Source organism: Python bivittatus, unplaced genomic scaffold (genome assembly GCF_059951505.1).
Source record: "Python bivittatus isolate LINGU-HERP-01145 unplaced genomic scaffold, Pbiv_v1 ctg000590_np1212, whole genome shotgun sequence".
Lineage (NCBI taxonomy): Eukaryota > Metazoa > Chordata > Lepidosauria > Squamata > Pythonidae > Python > Python bivittatus.
In genome coordinates this window covers 2,260,030-2,275,212 of record NW_028277086.1, presented here as the reverse complement: position 1 = coordinate 2,275,212, position 15,183 = coordinate 2,260,030, and the positions used below count along the sequence as shown (strand labels likewise).

The 15,183-nt window shown below is 49.6% G+C and overlaps 1 protein-coding gene across 1 annotated transcript in view; it reads left to right on the top strand.

The window, feature by feature from the left end:
* The window catches only part of NAPRT (nicotinate phosphoribosyltransferase), a 29,888-nt gene extending 14,844 nt beyond the window's left edge, over positions 1–15,044 (top strand). The window contains exons 6-13 of the mRNA XM_088148868.1: positions 400–593; positions 1,928–2,068; positions 3,624–3,708; positions 4,876–4,956; positions 6,335–6,437; positions 7,271–7,428; positions 9,714–9,821; positions 11,988–15,044. Coding sequence (XP_088004994.1) covers positions 400–593; positions 1,928–2,068; positions 3,624–3,708; positions 4,876–4,956; positions 6,335–6,437; positions 7,271–7,428; positions 9,714–9,821; positions 11,988–12,050 — 933 coding nt within the window. The 3' untranslated portion in view covers positions 12,051–15,044. The remainder of the gene's footprint in view (positions 1–399; positions 594–1,927; positions 2,069–3,623; positions 3,709–4,875; positions 4,957–6,334; positions 6,438–7,270; positions 7,429–9,713; positions 9,822–11,987) is intronic.
* Positions 15,045–15,183: the final 139 nt, after the last annotated feature.

Genomic DNA, 15,183 nt, shown 5'->3' with positions numbered 1-15,183 from the left:
TCACAACTGACTGTTGCCTCCCTTGATAATGAAAAGTGGGTGAGAAGGTAGAAATTCAGATGTTGTCTATGCTGGTTGAAACTGAGGTTCCTCCATGGATCTAAAGACCATTGAAGATAGAGATAGACACTATCCTTGGGCAAGGAGTTCCACAGTCTGGGAGCTGTTCCTGTGAAGATTCTATCTTGGGGATAGACACACAGACCTGGACCTTCATGAAAGGTCTGAGCAAGTAGCCAGGAAGTCCTATAAACTGGAGGGCCCCATCAGTCTTGCAAGAAGCATCTGTGGAAGGTCCCTTCTGAGCAATGGCCAAGAAATCCCAGATCCCAAGATTGCGGCTGAAGTAGTAGAGCTTGTTGAGAAGAAGTTGGGCAGTCTCTCTCTTTTCCCCAGTAGAGCCTGCTGCCCCTGACTGGGAAGGAGCCCGTGGATTTTCCAACCTTAGTGGAGACGTGGTTAACCCAAGTATGCCAATTACTGCATGTCCCTCTGGAGAGGGTGAGTGGTGGAGAGCGGGCAGCGTTCATGTCCTATGCCATTGCCTACCCACACAACTTCCAAGGGCTGGTGGACACCTACTGCGTCATGAGGTAAGAAAAGTCAAGGCTGAAAACCCCAGTTTTAGTTGGAATCTGAGTGGCTGTGATTTTGGGTGGGGCTGGCCTGGTCATCTTTGTCTGGGCTCAAAAGCTAAGCAGCGACAGGGCTGTCACACTCCACATTTCTCAGTAAATTGTACTTCTGGCACAGGTTGATGATATTTTGGAATAAGGTATGCTAATAAGTCATTTTTTTCTGCATTCTCCTGAATGCCTCTAACCCTTGTTCCTTCTGTTTTTCCCCTGCACCTCAGCCAAGTCCAATATCATGTTCATAATATCTTTTTGAATTGTTCCAGTCTCTCTCTAATTTTTTACAACAGTGTTGTACGCCTCGCTAGCTGTCTGAGCAGCCTCTGAAATCTGTTCAGTCATATCCTAATGGCTTTTTAAGATGGTCAGGCCTACCTTCAAAGTCTTTTTGAAGTACTGTTGTTGATTTATCCCATACTGATTTTAATTCCTGCTTGAGCTGTTCCATCGATAGTTGAATTATTTATTCCACATCCTGATTCCAGCCAGAACAATGTTTTGTCTTCAGTCATACTCTTTGGAGCCCGTCGTGTTTTCGGATTGTATGACTACTTTCAGTCCAGGCTGTTGTATTTTCTTGTTTTAAGTTTAAAATCTAACTCTTTTAACTGCATTTTGTGATGTTGAAAGCCACCTAGAGTCTTTTGGAGAGGGTGGCCATAATAAATCTAAATAATAATAACAGTTATAACAATAATAACGATACCTTTAACACCATCAGACAACATCTGCCTATCCCAGGTCCTTGGGAAGGACTCGATAGGCAGATAAAAATGCCAGCTCCAGTCTAAACATCTGGCTGACGGTGTGACCAATCATAATAATCCATTTCTTCATTACTAGAAGGGGGTACCGCTTCAGCACTCTGTGAATCTTCCATATACGCCTTTATTCCTTTATCTTTTTGTGAAGTTCTTTTTCTGGACATCTCTGCTGATTATTCTTATCAGCCAGTGAAGTTTTTAACCAAAATTGAATGGCAAAGATTTTATTGTAGCTGGTTCAGGAGGAGGGCTACAGCTTAGCATGCCCTCTTTCTCCATGAGTAGCCACCACGCCTGCGCCACTTAAAAGTGCTGATCCTCCTTTTATTCCTCAGGGGCATTAAGACATAAAAGGAGGGATCGGGACTTAAACTGGGGTCTCGGTTAGCCAAAGGACTTCAACCACGTCTTAAAAGATCTTAAGGGGGTAAAGGAGAAACAAAGAACAGCCAGCTCTGTAAGTCCCAAGGCTTTATCCCCTTTTGAAAGCCAGGCATCTCAGCCTGATTGACACCTTGGTATTCCCAGGAGTGGCATCCCCAACTTCTGTGCCGTCGCCCTCGCACTGAGTCAACTGGGATACCGAGCCATCGGAGTCCGGCTGGACAGCGGGGACCTGGCCAAGCAGTCAGTGGAGATCCGGCACATCTTTCGGACCTGTAGCAAGCAGTGAGTTTGGTGGTGTTGGGCTGGTTTGATTTTGTCTGTGTGGGAGGGGGAGGTCTTAGTGGGAGGGAAAGATCCCCCCCAAGGCTGATCAAACTAAACCTTTCATTTAATCCAAGACTAGTCAACCTTAGGACTACAGTTTTCCTCCCTCCCCTGCCAAGCTTGCAGACAGTGTGGCCGGTGACATTGTGACATCCTCTGGAAACTGAAATGTCCAGACCTTTTGTTGTGTATTTTGGATTTGGAGGGAGGAGCACTTACAGGAAGAAGGGATGCTCATGTTGTTCCTTAAAAATAAACTAGCCAGATTTCTTTTGGTCCACAGTTTTGTTCCCCAAAGCACCCCTCTCTCTAATCCTGATTTGTGTCCACCTGAAGTCATCCTTCGGTTCAGGGTGAGGAACCTTCAAGAGGCAGATAATAGCCAGTTGCAGGTCCCACCCCAGGCTGGTGGAGAGATGGGGTGGAAACCCTGTCCTGGTACCTGGAGGGCCTGGATTGAGAGGAGCAGGCTCTAACTGGATCCCTCTGAGGCAGAGCAGCAGTTCATTCAGAAGACCCCTGATTCGGGGTCATCCTGACCTTGACTCTTGGCGGGTGGCGCTGATTGCCTGCTGTCTGGGGTTCCTTCTGGATTCACGGCTCCTGCCAGAAGAGCAGATCATCTGTGGCCAGGAGGACCTTTGCCCAGCTCTCATTAGTGTGCGATTTGCAGCCTTGCCTGAAACAGCCACTCGCGCCCTGGATTGTTGCGCTTTGCTTTACAAGGGGCTGCCCTTGAAGACCGCCTGGAAGCTTCAGCCGGTGCAAAATGGGTTATCCTGTGTGCTCACTGGGCATTCTTGTCACCACTGGGTTACACCACTGTTCTGGAGCTGCATTTAGCTACTGGTGTGTTTCTGAGTGCAATTCAAGATGCTGGTTATCACCTATGAAGCTCTAAAGGGCTTTGGTACCTGAGGGATGATCACTTTCCCCAGCGGCTTCTGCCTGCCCCATCCAGGTAGCTGGAGGCTCCCCAGCAGGGGGTCTCCGGGGGTCTCCCCTCCTTTGCAACAGCCTGACTCCTGAATTGAATGGGGGGCTTCCACTCTTGTGGCCTTCCAGAGCTGTTTTAGACTCTTTGTGTTAATTATTATTAATTGTATTATCGTTGCTTTATTCAATAGTTGAATTCTGAACATTGCCCGGAATCCCTCAGATTGAGGCCCTAAATAAATCTTGTCTCTCCGTAAAGGAATAGAGTCCAAATTAAAAAAATCTGAAAGGTTTACCACCCCCCACTTGACAGAAAGAGTTTAAATTCTGCAGAAGCATCAACTCCACCTTTGGAGCTGCTGATATGGAAATGAACGTTTGGTGGGTTTGCATCCTCGGGAGGGAAGGACTGGGCAGAGCGTTGCTCTGGATCCAGATCCAGTCCCTGCCACTGATGGGAAAAGTTGGAGACGGTTGGCACGGGCTGTGGAAGTGGCTGTGTGTTGGAGTGGAAAAATGAGGGGCTTCTGGACTCTGTAGGGGGTGGGCCTCCTAACCCCTGTGTCTTCCCTTCCAGTTTCCACGTCCCTTGGTTTGAAACGATACCCATCACGGTAAGCAATGATGTCAGCGAACAGAGCCTGGAAGAACTGTCTCGAGAGGTGAGGATGTGCTTATGCAGCTGGCATGGGGTGGGTGATATTTTAGGGTGCTGGCTGGAGCCCCAAAGCTTTCCTATCCTTTGCAGTGAGGAACAGAGAGAGAGGATCTTTAACGTGGCAACGGGGTTGTAAAGGTCTGCAGCCGTCAGAATTCCTCCAGTTCTATTCCCCTGTCCTGTTTTTTTTTTCAATTCGGGCACAGCCGACTCTCCTCCAGCTGAAGAGAGAGACGCCAGTCAATATGCTGATAAGGCTCTTCAAATTGTACAGCGTCTTACTGTTAAAATGCACGCCAAGTGCATTTCCTAAATTTGCATCATACGCTGAATCACCTTCTAACCAAGTTGGCTGGGTTTGCACAATGTTCTAAACCCCCGCAAAAGACTAACTAAGTTTAAACTCAGGTTGTTGTGAAAATGCAGCTGCTGTTTGTTTGTTTTTTTACCTGTCTGTGCAAATACAGCTGATGTATATTAACCACATTATGCCAAATGGTTAAGCCTGTATCTGGATCTCATGCACGGTAGAAGTTATGCAGGAAGTCCTTGTTTATTATTATTATTATATAATATTTGTCTTAACTCTTAATTGTTGTTATTTATGAGTTTTGTTTTTGTTATTTTAACTTGTGAGCTGCCCAGAGTCACGTATGTGAGATGGGCAGCTCTATAAATTGGATGAAATAAATAAGTGAAAACAATATATAACAATATAATTATTAAAAGCCACATGCCAATGTGTAAACATAGGAGGACGTGAATTTTTCCAAAGAAGTGTGTGGTAGGAAAGATTGGGCCCAGTACAGAGTGGAGTACCGTGTATTTTAGCAGCAGAAGAAATACTTGTGTAGTGATAGTGGCGCGGTGTGATAAATAGTGCATCTCGTGTGTCTTAGGAGCTATCAAAGCAGTCCAGATTATCACCCCATATTTATATTATTATCCCCGTACCGCAGATGGGTGGAGAGAAAGACTGAGGCTACTCACTAAACGGAGGGTTGAAGCACAGGTTCATAACGTGGGTTCCTTCAAGACAGGAGAGGAAACTCTTCTCTTGAGGTTCAAAAGCCTGGCCTGCTCCTGATTTGAGTGACAGTGGGAGATTTTGTGATAAATCTGTGCACCTGGGTTCGGGAGTTACCCTTTGGTCTCGCTGTGCTCCTCACAGGGCAATGAAATCAATATGATTGGCGTTGGGACCCACCTGGTGACGTGTCCTCTTCAGACGACCTTAGGCTGTGTCTACAAGGTAACTGTTCCCCCCACCCGATGAGAGCGACGTTTTGGCAGGGTGTAAAGGAGGAGACGCTATTCAGGCATTCCTGTGGCGTTGGCAAAAGCCAGGTCCATTCTCTAGGGCAGCCTTTGCAGGCCACGCTCTGCTTTGGGGCAGGGGAGAAGGGTCGGCCTCTAGGGCTTCTGATTCCGATGAGGTTCAGCAAAGCGAATGGCCGTAGCTACTTGCGCCAAGGAGGACTCGGGGAGGGTTTCTGCCAATCAGCCCTGAGAAGGGGCATGAGACTGGTATCGCCTCTGATCCCCACAGGTCCCTGTTCCACAACCACATTCAGATGTTGGGTGCAACCTTTGACGCTAACCCATCAACCTTAACTGCCCGTGTGTTTCTTGAGGAGTAGTAAGGGGCTTTTAATAAAGGTGCAACCCTTTCAGCATTTTATGAGCATCACTAGCTTCCTTCGTTCCACCTTTCACAGCGTTCCAACAGCCTGAAATATAAACAGGAGTGTTACAGCCACCATCTGACCTCCTCACACCAGATGTAGAATGATCTTGAACGTTTCTCACAGCAGCTTCGGTAGGCAGTCTTTGAGCTATTTGGAGTGGGCCGTGGGCCCCCACACAAAATGGCTCTCCTGGTGAGCGTGGCCAGTCACAAAGCAACCATGTACCAAGAGAAAATAACCACATTGTGCCTCCCCACTCCACTAGCCCCAAAGATGCTCCCGTGCTTACATTTAGCTCCTTGTCTGGGCACCCTTCCAGACAAAGCCACAGCGTCTCAGCTTCTCAGAAGGCCTCGGAGGCTGATGGAGAACCCAGAGACATTCTTGGAAACAGAAGGAAGACTGTGCCAGGACTGTTGTTTGGCTCCCATGCAGCTCTTAACATTCTAACTAAAACATACGTGGTGCAGGAAGAACCCAGCAACGAGTATGTTGGGCAGATTGAGGCCAACCAGCCCTGTGTTGCCAAACTTCTGAACTTGCTGTTGCCTTTCCCAGTTGACACCCATCTCTCCTTCCTTTCTGGACCGTTATTGCCCGTAACAGGCCTTTTCCAACTTTTACAACACCCCCTCCAACACTGACAGGGCAAGCTGCTGTAGATAAACGGAGAGCAAACCCCACTCTCTCATATATTATACTCCCTTGGAAGATAATATATGCAGCTCAGAGCACTGAAGATGTCACCTAGTCAGGTAATGAAACATCTGCAAGAAAACCACCAACCTCAGAGAACCCCACGGACTCTGCTTTTCCAACTTGGCAGTTTTCAATGTAGCCATTTGCAGCTTCTGTAATTAATGGGAATTACAGTACCGCACATCTGAGCGCACTTGGCTAGAGAGACTGCCTTTAACTTGTGGCATTTCACTCCATCCTTAGCTGGTAGAAGTCAATGGCTCTCCAAGGCTGAAGGTGACCGAAGACCCAGAGAAGACAACCTTGCCCGGAAGGAAAGTGGTCTACAGACTTTGGGATGCTGCAGGTATGATTGGTGATCGCCTTGGACCATGCCAGACTACCTGATGCTTTCAGAGCCTCTTGGCCTACCCAACCTCCTGGATCTACAAAGGGAGAGAACTTTTCTAGGCAGATGCATTCAATTCTTGATTTAGGTGGAGGTGGGTGTGGAGGTCCTGTGGCTACCTGTGGCCCACCCAGCGCTGCAGTGGAGTGGAGAAGCCATGTGGTGGGCCAAGCAGCCCTAGTGACTGGGGCACCATCTGAAACTTGAATCGTTCCATCCATACTTGCATAGATATGAACCTGTCATGCTATTCCCTTTCCAGAGGGCAGAAAGAGAGTTAGAAATGGTAAGCCAAAAAGTCAAATATGTGAGATAAGGAGAAAGAGCCCATAGATATTGGCCTCCAACCCCATCATGGCCATGGTCAATCAAGGCTTTCACGTGATGCTTTTTGGTAAGATAGAGAAGGCGTAGACTTCATAGTTGCACCTATTCCCCATGCAGTATTTTCTGCCTGTGGCAAGGACAGTCCTGTCAATTTGGGGCAGGGAATCACAGGAGCAACCCAAGCTCAGTTTTACCCCAAGTATGGCTATATGATTCTGTGCAAGAGAGACCTACACAGATCCTAAATGGGCTGTGCTTTATTCATGGAAGTCCTGGGGACCAATGGCTCTCAGCCTTGAGGCATTGGAACTGCCTCTGAAGGGCATCTGCTGGGAGACTCGTAGGCTTCCTTGGCCAGTTGGTTGGCCACTGGGAGACCAGACTGCCGGATCAGATGGGCCAAGGGTCTGATCCAGCAAGGTGCTGCTTATGTTCTTATAAACTTATATCTTGGCTCTCTGCAGGATTCCCATGTATGGATCTCATGGCATTGGAGGAAGAGTCTGCCCCCGAGGCTGGCCAGGAGGTTGAGTTTTGGCCTCTAGGAGGAACCGAGAAAGCTGGGAAGTTGATTCCTGCTGCAGTGGAAGTCCTTCACCGCGTCTACTTTAAAGATGGACAGGTAAGGTGGTAAACTCCCTTTTGCCATCTGCTGTCCATTGGGAATCACGCTGTCCTGCAGCAGAGTCTCAGGGCTTCTCCTCCAGATGTGATGGAATATGGTCCCAAATGGGGGAGAAATACAAGATCTTCCTCTGGGAGCCAAGAGATCCTTTGCTTCATGGGGGTGCTTGGGTAACGAGTACGGCCCCTAATATTTTAGTATATATCAGAGCTTTGGAAATGGTTTGAAAGAACTGCTTTGGACCTTACACAAGCACAGCACATTTCTGCTGTTAACGAACATTGTCTGAGCTTTCCCGGGCTTCTGAGCGCTCCAGGTTAACTGACGCTGGCTTGTAGCAACTATCCAGGGCTTCCAGCGGGGGGATGCTTTTGCATGCAACTACGCGTGCCGCCCCTGAGCTCCCATTAAATAGTAGAGGGAGGAGGCAGAAAATGGAGAGGCCGGCGTAAGGGAGAGGCAGGAGAGGCAGAAAGCATCATTTAATGTGGCAATATGAGTGAAACAGACAGTGTCTCCCGGGAAGTATCATTAGAAATTGGTTCCAAGGCCAAATGACACGAAGAAGAAAACCCTTGTCTGAAACCAGAAATCAGCTTGAGAGAGAGGACACCCCCCATTTCTTCCTTATCAGCAAAAGCAGACTTGAAAGCACCATAAGGCATCAGGTGTCAAAGCCATAAACTCAGCTGGAGCTTCTTACATAACAGGCCTGGAGGGGGACCAGGAATTTAAGCAGAATTTAGGGGCAAGGGTGAGAAAAGACAGAGGGCAAAATATGTCTTCATTTTTTTGTTTGTTTTCTTTCACTTCAATTGATCTACCTCAAAATAGGTACATGGATAAAAACAGTGGGGAGGGGGGTTGAAAAGAGATCATCTTGGGTTCTTGTTGGTCTCCGAGCCTGGTTGTTTTCTTGCGGACGTTTCGTTGCCCAGCTAGGTCACATCCTCAGTGCTCTGAGCTGCATCTATTCTCTTCTGAGAGATCATCTTACCTCCGTTCATGACTGTGACCAACATGAGGCATGAGCGGTTAGGTAAAATATTCATTAGATCACAAAAAAATATAAAAAGACAGCCTGTGCTGAAGCCATTTCAGCTCTCTGAAAGGGAAGTGGCATCTTTGTTTCAGACTGATTTGCTAAGAAATTCTTTTTATGCGATTTAAAATAAAATAAAGTCTTCCTCAAGCCAGGCTCAACTCCTGGGAATTATCTGGATATATCTGTGCAATTTGCTTAGCAACAGCACGGAAGGGTTGGCCAGTGGTACCTTCTGAGATACTTTGGACTTCCCAGTCGAGACTAATGGATTCCTCTCCCGAGTAGGGCTGACCCTGCTTTGCTTTTCAAGATCAGCCAGAATGAGCTTTTCTGCATATAGATCAGCTCAACTGGATTCCCTCCTTGGGCTTGTAGGCCACTTTAACAGCAGTTGACTCTCAACAGCACACACTCAAGCTTTGTAAGAAATGTTAAAACAACATAGGAAAGAACCTTTCCAATCAATATCCTGATGCATTGCAAAAACAAGGGTGGGGCTTTGACCACACAATCACCATCTTGACTTTTTTGACACCCTCCCCACAGATGCTCTTGCAGCTGTCAGAGGCCACCACACAGGAAACCTCAGTGGACAAACCTCAAGATTCAGACAGAGAGCCAAAAGTTTCTTTAATCTGATCCTGCAACTGGTACTTGTGATCAATACCAACAGAACCTCTTTCTGTCCTTTAAGCAGTCCTGACTACAACCATTACCTTCTGCAAACCCCTGGAACAGCCACATTTTCTTGCATGCAACGGGGTTGGTGCTGAGGTGACCTCAGGTGGAGCCCTGTTCCAAAGGGGAAGGGCAGCCATAGAAAAGGCATGTCCTCATGGTCCCTGATGATGATGGGACTTGAAGTGCCTCTCCCTTACTAGATCCTATTGGACAGGCAGAAACCAGGGAGAGGTCCCTCAAGCATGCCAGTGCTGGGCCATGCAGGGCTTTCAAAGTGACAGTCTACTCCTTGAATTGCACCTAGAAGCCAACTGGAAACCAATGCAGCTCTCACAGTAGCCGTGACACGCAGACGGCTTGGGAAGACCCCATCATTACTCCAGCTGCTGCATTCTGGACCAGCTGTAGCTTCCAAGTGGTCTTCAAGGGTAGCTCTAAGTAGAGTGAATTGCAGTAGTAGTGGGACGCATCTGGAGGGCACAAGGCCAAGTTAGGCTGCTTTAGGACAACCTTTGTTTGAAGGTCCTCCTCTCTTTCTGCTTTTCTCACCCCAAAGGTTTGCCAGCCCCTTCCCACCCTCATGGAGATCAAGATTCACGCTCAGACGTCGCTGGATAAGCTCAATCCTGTCCATAAGAGGCTGCAGGATCCGGAGGCCTACCAGGTATTGGGGAGAAACCATGTAGGGCAGCCCCATTCTTTTAAATCCCATTTTGTTCAGGCAGGCTAGATGAAAAGGAAAGAAATCCCTCTAATGTTGGACTAGTGAGCACAAAATAGACCAAGGAGAGATGAAATTGGGGGTCTAATCTCTCATACACGGTTTTTTGAAAATGTGCATCTCGCTGTGTATCTCAGCTTCTCCCCCCAGATAGCGTGTCAGGCCTCCATTGTCCCAGCAAGGACAACCATTAGCCAGGTTGGGATGAGGGGAGCTGTAATCGGACACTTTCGGGGGCCTTCAGGCAAAGAAGGCTCTGAAGATGGCAGCGGGGTGACTTAGCTCATGTGGCAAAAAGGGGTGATGCATCTACCGGAGTTGAGCTGTAAATGCCGCCTTCAGCAAAGGAAGTCACAACAGGCTGCAAGCTGGTCTGTTCTGCCTTCCCAAATGACGTTTCTTCTGTTACTCGGATGGAAACTTTCCTCTTCAGGAGATGCAACACCGCCGTTGCTGCGTAGTCGGTTGGTTGCACAACTCATTCATATCCTGCTGAGGGCCCTCCGTTCAATCCAAAACTGCTGAACGAAAAAGAATATCTAGATCAATGTTCCCCAACCTTGGCAACTTTAAGATGTGTGGACTTCAATTCCCAGAATTCCCCTGTCAGCTGTGTATGATCTAGAGCAGTGTTTCTCAACCTTGGGAAGTTTAAGAAGTGTGGACTTCAACTCCCAGAATTCCCCAGCCAGCATGAAGTCCACACTTCTTAAACTTCCCAAGGTTGAGAAACACTGATCTAGAGAAAGAATTAGCAAGTTGTTTTGGACAGCAATCCTCATGGTCCTTACCATACTTTAGTTGGGGCGGATGTCACATTTGTGGGGGTTCCTCCATAGCACCCAGGAATGGATTCTTGAGATGGTTAATTTGGGAATGCCGACTGTTTGCATCATGTGCGCAGCCGTCACACATGCCTTCTACCCCCTTGGTCCATTTCAGACTGTGGCTCCCACAGTAACTGCCCCCATAAGCAGTAGGGGTTCAACAAGAATGGGAGAAGCCCACCCCCAGCCCTGGTGCATGCCTGGGGGCACTGAATTTAGACCTAGACGTACAACCTGCTGGCCTTTCAGGCTGAGGTTCTTGCCAAGAGTGGGCCTGGAAACTGCGCCAGTCTGATGGGGGGGGGGTGCTTCCCCAAATACAAAACTAGGCTGTCCAGCCCCACCTGGCTGGGCAGGAGTGAGGAAGGAAGAACCACATGGATTTCAGGAAAGGGTCTTTCCTGGAGTAAATTCAGAATCTTGAAGAATTTCCACCTTCCTTTGTAGTGATTTCATTAAGGTGGGGTCTCCTCACGGGAGTGGAAATGCTTCTTCCCAGGTTTCTGGCCACCAAACCTGACTTGCCCTTCATGAGGCCAGCTGTCCACGGGCTGCCCTCCTATCTCTTGATCGTTTGGGTCTCCTCTTCCAGTCCCTCCCAGCCTCCCCTCAGCCTCCCCCCTCAGCCCTCCTGGAAACTGCTCAGGGTGCCTCCCCCAAGGTTGTCCTGCCCTTTGATCTGAATTCCTGTCCCCATCCTGGACCTTTGGGGGACCTTCCGTGAGGCTGGCCTTGCTCATCCTTGGTTCTTCCTTGGATCCTGGCTTCGGCGTGGCTTGTCCTGGGGCCCCTTCCTCTCTGGTCCTTCCACCTTCCCAGAAGAAGTTACCCCCCATTGCCCTCCGCCCAGGTCAGCTTCTGTCCCCATCTGGCATGCATAACCCCGAGCCAACGCCACGGCCTGTCCCCACCCGGTCCGCGGAGCCGCCCCTTCATTTCCTGTACTGAGAAGACAGGCGTAACTCCTGCAGGTACTAGGATCTCGTACACAGCTTGGAATCGGGTGATAGAAGTTTGCGTTGGCCTTCTGGGTTCTCACTGCATGGGCATGGCGAGTTGAGGGGTGGGGGTGGTCCAGGCCCCCTAACTGGGCACTTCTAGCTCAGCTCTGCTGTCCACGACTGCGGCGGGTGGCCGCGTCCCTCCGGAGCCCAGCTACTTAGCAGCTTTCCGCCAGGAGTGGGGAGACCGACCCCACTGGCAGATCAGGCGTGTTGCCTCGGAAGCCCGCCTTGTCCCCTCGAAACCCTCTTCACCAAGCGCTGGTTTGCTTCAATCTCAGGTGGCCGTGACGAAAAAGCTCTACCTGCTCCTCATCGACCTGCAGAAGGGCAACAGCCCCTGAACGCGGCGCCCGAGCATCACTCCAGCACCATGCACTGAAACCAACCAGTGGCTGCTGTGGGGATGCACAGCTGCTCCATCCTCAGGACTGGACGAGTCCCCAGACTGGGGGCTGCATGCTGCCATGCCAACACCAAGCCATTCGCATGCCCACACCACCACTCCTCAGTCACCCTGCACCACGCACCCAGCAAGACTCTGTGTCCCCTTCCCAGGGACCCGGCCAAGCCACTGGGGAGAGGAGAGGAGAGGAGGGTCGCTCCTGCTGGAACCCCACCATGAATGGCAGCAGCCCCCCCCCCCCAGTCTTGGTGTGCTGGGTGGAAGGAGGAGCCCCCCAAGCCCTTTTCTGTCTCCCAGCACACGGGCCGCTGGCAGTGGGAATCGCTGGAAGGATGCAGGCCTAGGGATGGCGGTAGCCATGGTGATGTCATGACACGAGTGACCTGCCTCCCCCGCTCCCCAGAGCCCCCGGGATCCAATTTGTGGAGATCCCCACAGGCTAGAGAATCTGCTGGTTGTCAAATTGGGTGAGCCTCCCTGGGTGTCCCCCCGCCTCCCCCCCCCGAGCGAAAGCCTTTAGCAACACTGCACCTTTACGTGCCTTTTCTTGCTTTGAGAACTGTGTGTCTTTTCTCCCATGAATGTGATCTGCGTGGAATCTGGTTTCTCCTCCTCTCTTTGTAGTCACACACTGCTGTGCTAAAAGGCTCGCTGGCCCAGCGCGCAGCAGCCCGTGGACCTCTAACAGTTTCCTGGCTCCAGAGGCTCAGGGTGGGCGTGGAGGGGCCCTTGCTCCCCTGTGTGGGTCAGGGCTGGCCCGTGCTGAGGGTGTGGCACGCCTGGAAAACCTCCCAGTTACCTTGTGCAGAGCATCTTATGGGATCTTCTTGGAATCGGAGCCCTTCAGGGAATGGGGATTCGGCTCCCGCCTCCAAGGCATTGCTTAAAATTTTGACCAACCCCGGGCTCTGGGTGCTGTTCAACATTTTTATCTGTGACTTGGAGGAGGGAGTGAAGGGGCCAATTCCCAAGTTTGCAGATGACACCCAACTGGGAGGCATTGGTGATATGTCGGGGGGGGGGGGAGAAGATTCAGAAGGAGCTAAACGGGCCTGAGCAATGGGCTGGAATGAACAGGATGGAACTGAAGAGGGGGAAATGTCGAGTTCAGCATCCAGGTAGGAAAAAGTGAAAGACTCCAGTCAACGATGGGGGAAGTCCTGGGTTGGCAGGGAAAAGGATCTGGGTGTCCTTGTTGACCATAGATGTGAGCCAGCAGGGTGGTGCCGCTTCCAAAAAGGCAAATCCTATTGCGGGATGTAGTAATGGCAGCATAAAGTCCTCGCGGGAAATAATTTGCCCCCTCTACTCTGCCCTTGTTAGACCCCATGTGGACTCCTGGGTCCAGTTCTGGGCACCCCAGTTCAAAGGGACTTTGACAAATTGGAGAAAGTTCAGAGAATGGCTGCCAAGATGGTGAAGGGTCTGGAGACCTATGTGGAAGAGCTAAAAGATCTGGGCGGTTGAGCCTGCAGAAGATACAATTAGGGCAGATGTCATAGCAGTCTACACATTTCTGAGGCATCACACAGAAGAAAGAGTGGAGTTGCTCGCTCTTGCTTCAGAGTGCAGGACCCAAACCAGTGGGTTAAAGTTATGAGGAAGGAGGTTCAGACTGGACCTCAAGAGGAACCTCTTCGCTGTGTGAGCTGTCAGCCAATGGAAGAGGCTGCCACATGAAGGGTGGGATCTCCTTCACTGGAGGTCTTCCAACAGCAGCTGAATGAACCTCTCTCCAAGATGCTGTAGTGCAGTGTTTCTCCACCATGGCAACTTTAAGATGTGTGGACTTGGACTCCCAGAATTCCCCAGCCAGCATTCTGGGAGTCCAAGTCCACACATCTTAAAGTTGCTAACTATAGTGTCTGTTCCCCTGAGCAGGGGCTCCACTACGTGACGCATATGACCCATTCCCGTTCTATGGCACTACCACCAACAAATCCAAGGCCATTAGGGTTGACCTTCTTCCAACTGGTTTCCACTGGACTGGATAACTTGTCCTGCTTGTCAACCTCCTGCTTCTGGGTGATGGAAACGTCTAGTGGGAAGTGTAACAGAACAGGTTTCCTTCAGAGCAAGGCTTCCCCAACACAGTGACCTCCAGCATCGTAGGCGTCAGCTGTCAATGTAATGAAAGGCTTGGAGTTAACAGGAGTTGGAATTAAATACATGGGGGGGCACCCCATGGCAAAAGATGCTGTGAACCATTCAAGTCCCAAACATCTGGTTTATTTTCCAAATGACCCTCCGTTCCCAAAAGGTTTTCTGTCCCAAGAGTGTTCTCTGCTGTGGTTGAGTGTTCCTTGGGAAGGGGCCAGGGGCCCCCTTGGGGTCTTTCTTCCTCTGCATCTTTGTGGATCTGCTAAGCACCCCACGTGCTGCTCAGTGGCCTCTGCATGTGTTTTTTTTTTCTTGGTCAATACTAAAACAGCGAAGACTTTAGACTCAAGTTCAGCTTTTAATGTCTACCTGAACACATTCTCTCGGCACTGTACAGGAGCAATCTGACACAGCTGCCTTCAGGAGTATTTTTCCCCCAATTTCTCAGTCTAAAGCACAACCAGGGGTGTTTGCAGGGCCAAAAAAGTCAAGGTGGCAGCTGCAACACAAGAACTAAACTTCCACCTGGTTTTTATGTGAATCGTATGGTTACCATTTTGACTTTTCTGACCATACCTGGAACACCTGTATTGCTGCAGGATTTCCATCCAAGCACTAACCAGATTTGATCCTCGTTTGCTTAGAGGGAAGGATCTGATGCCAGCCCAAAACAGTAAAACTGGAGTAACTTATTACTGGATTTTAACTTTGGGTCAGAATAAACTGAATTTTTCTTTTAAGTATATAATAGACACAGGTGGTCACATGCTATTTAGAGAACTGATATAAATTATTCTAATCCTGTTTAAAAATATTAAAAAATTATCTTTGTTCTGAGTTTCCCCGCAGTCCTGTCTTCTAACCCAATGCTGTGTAAGTCTGTTGGCATTCTGGGCACAGGTAGGCAGAATCTCAATCTCTCAGGGAGTCGGAGAAAGGTGAGGCCACGAGCTGTTGCAGCCGGACCACCC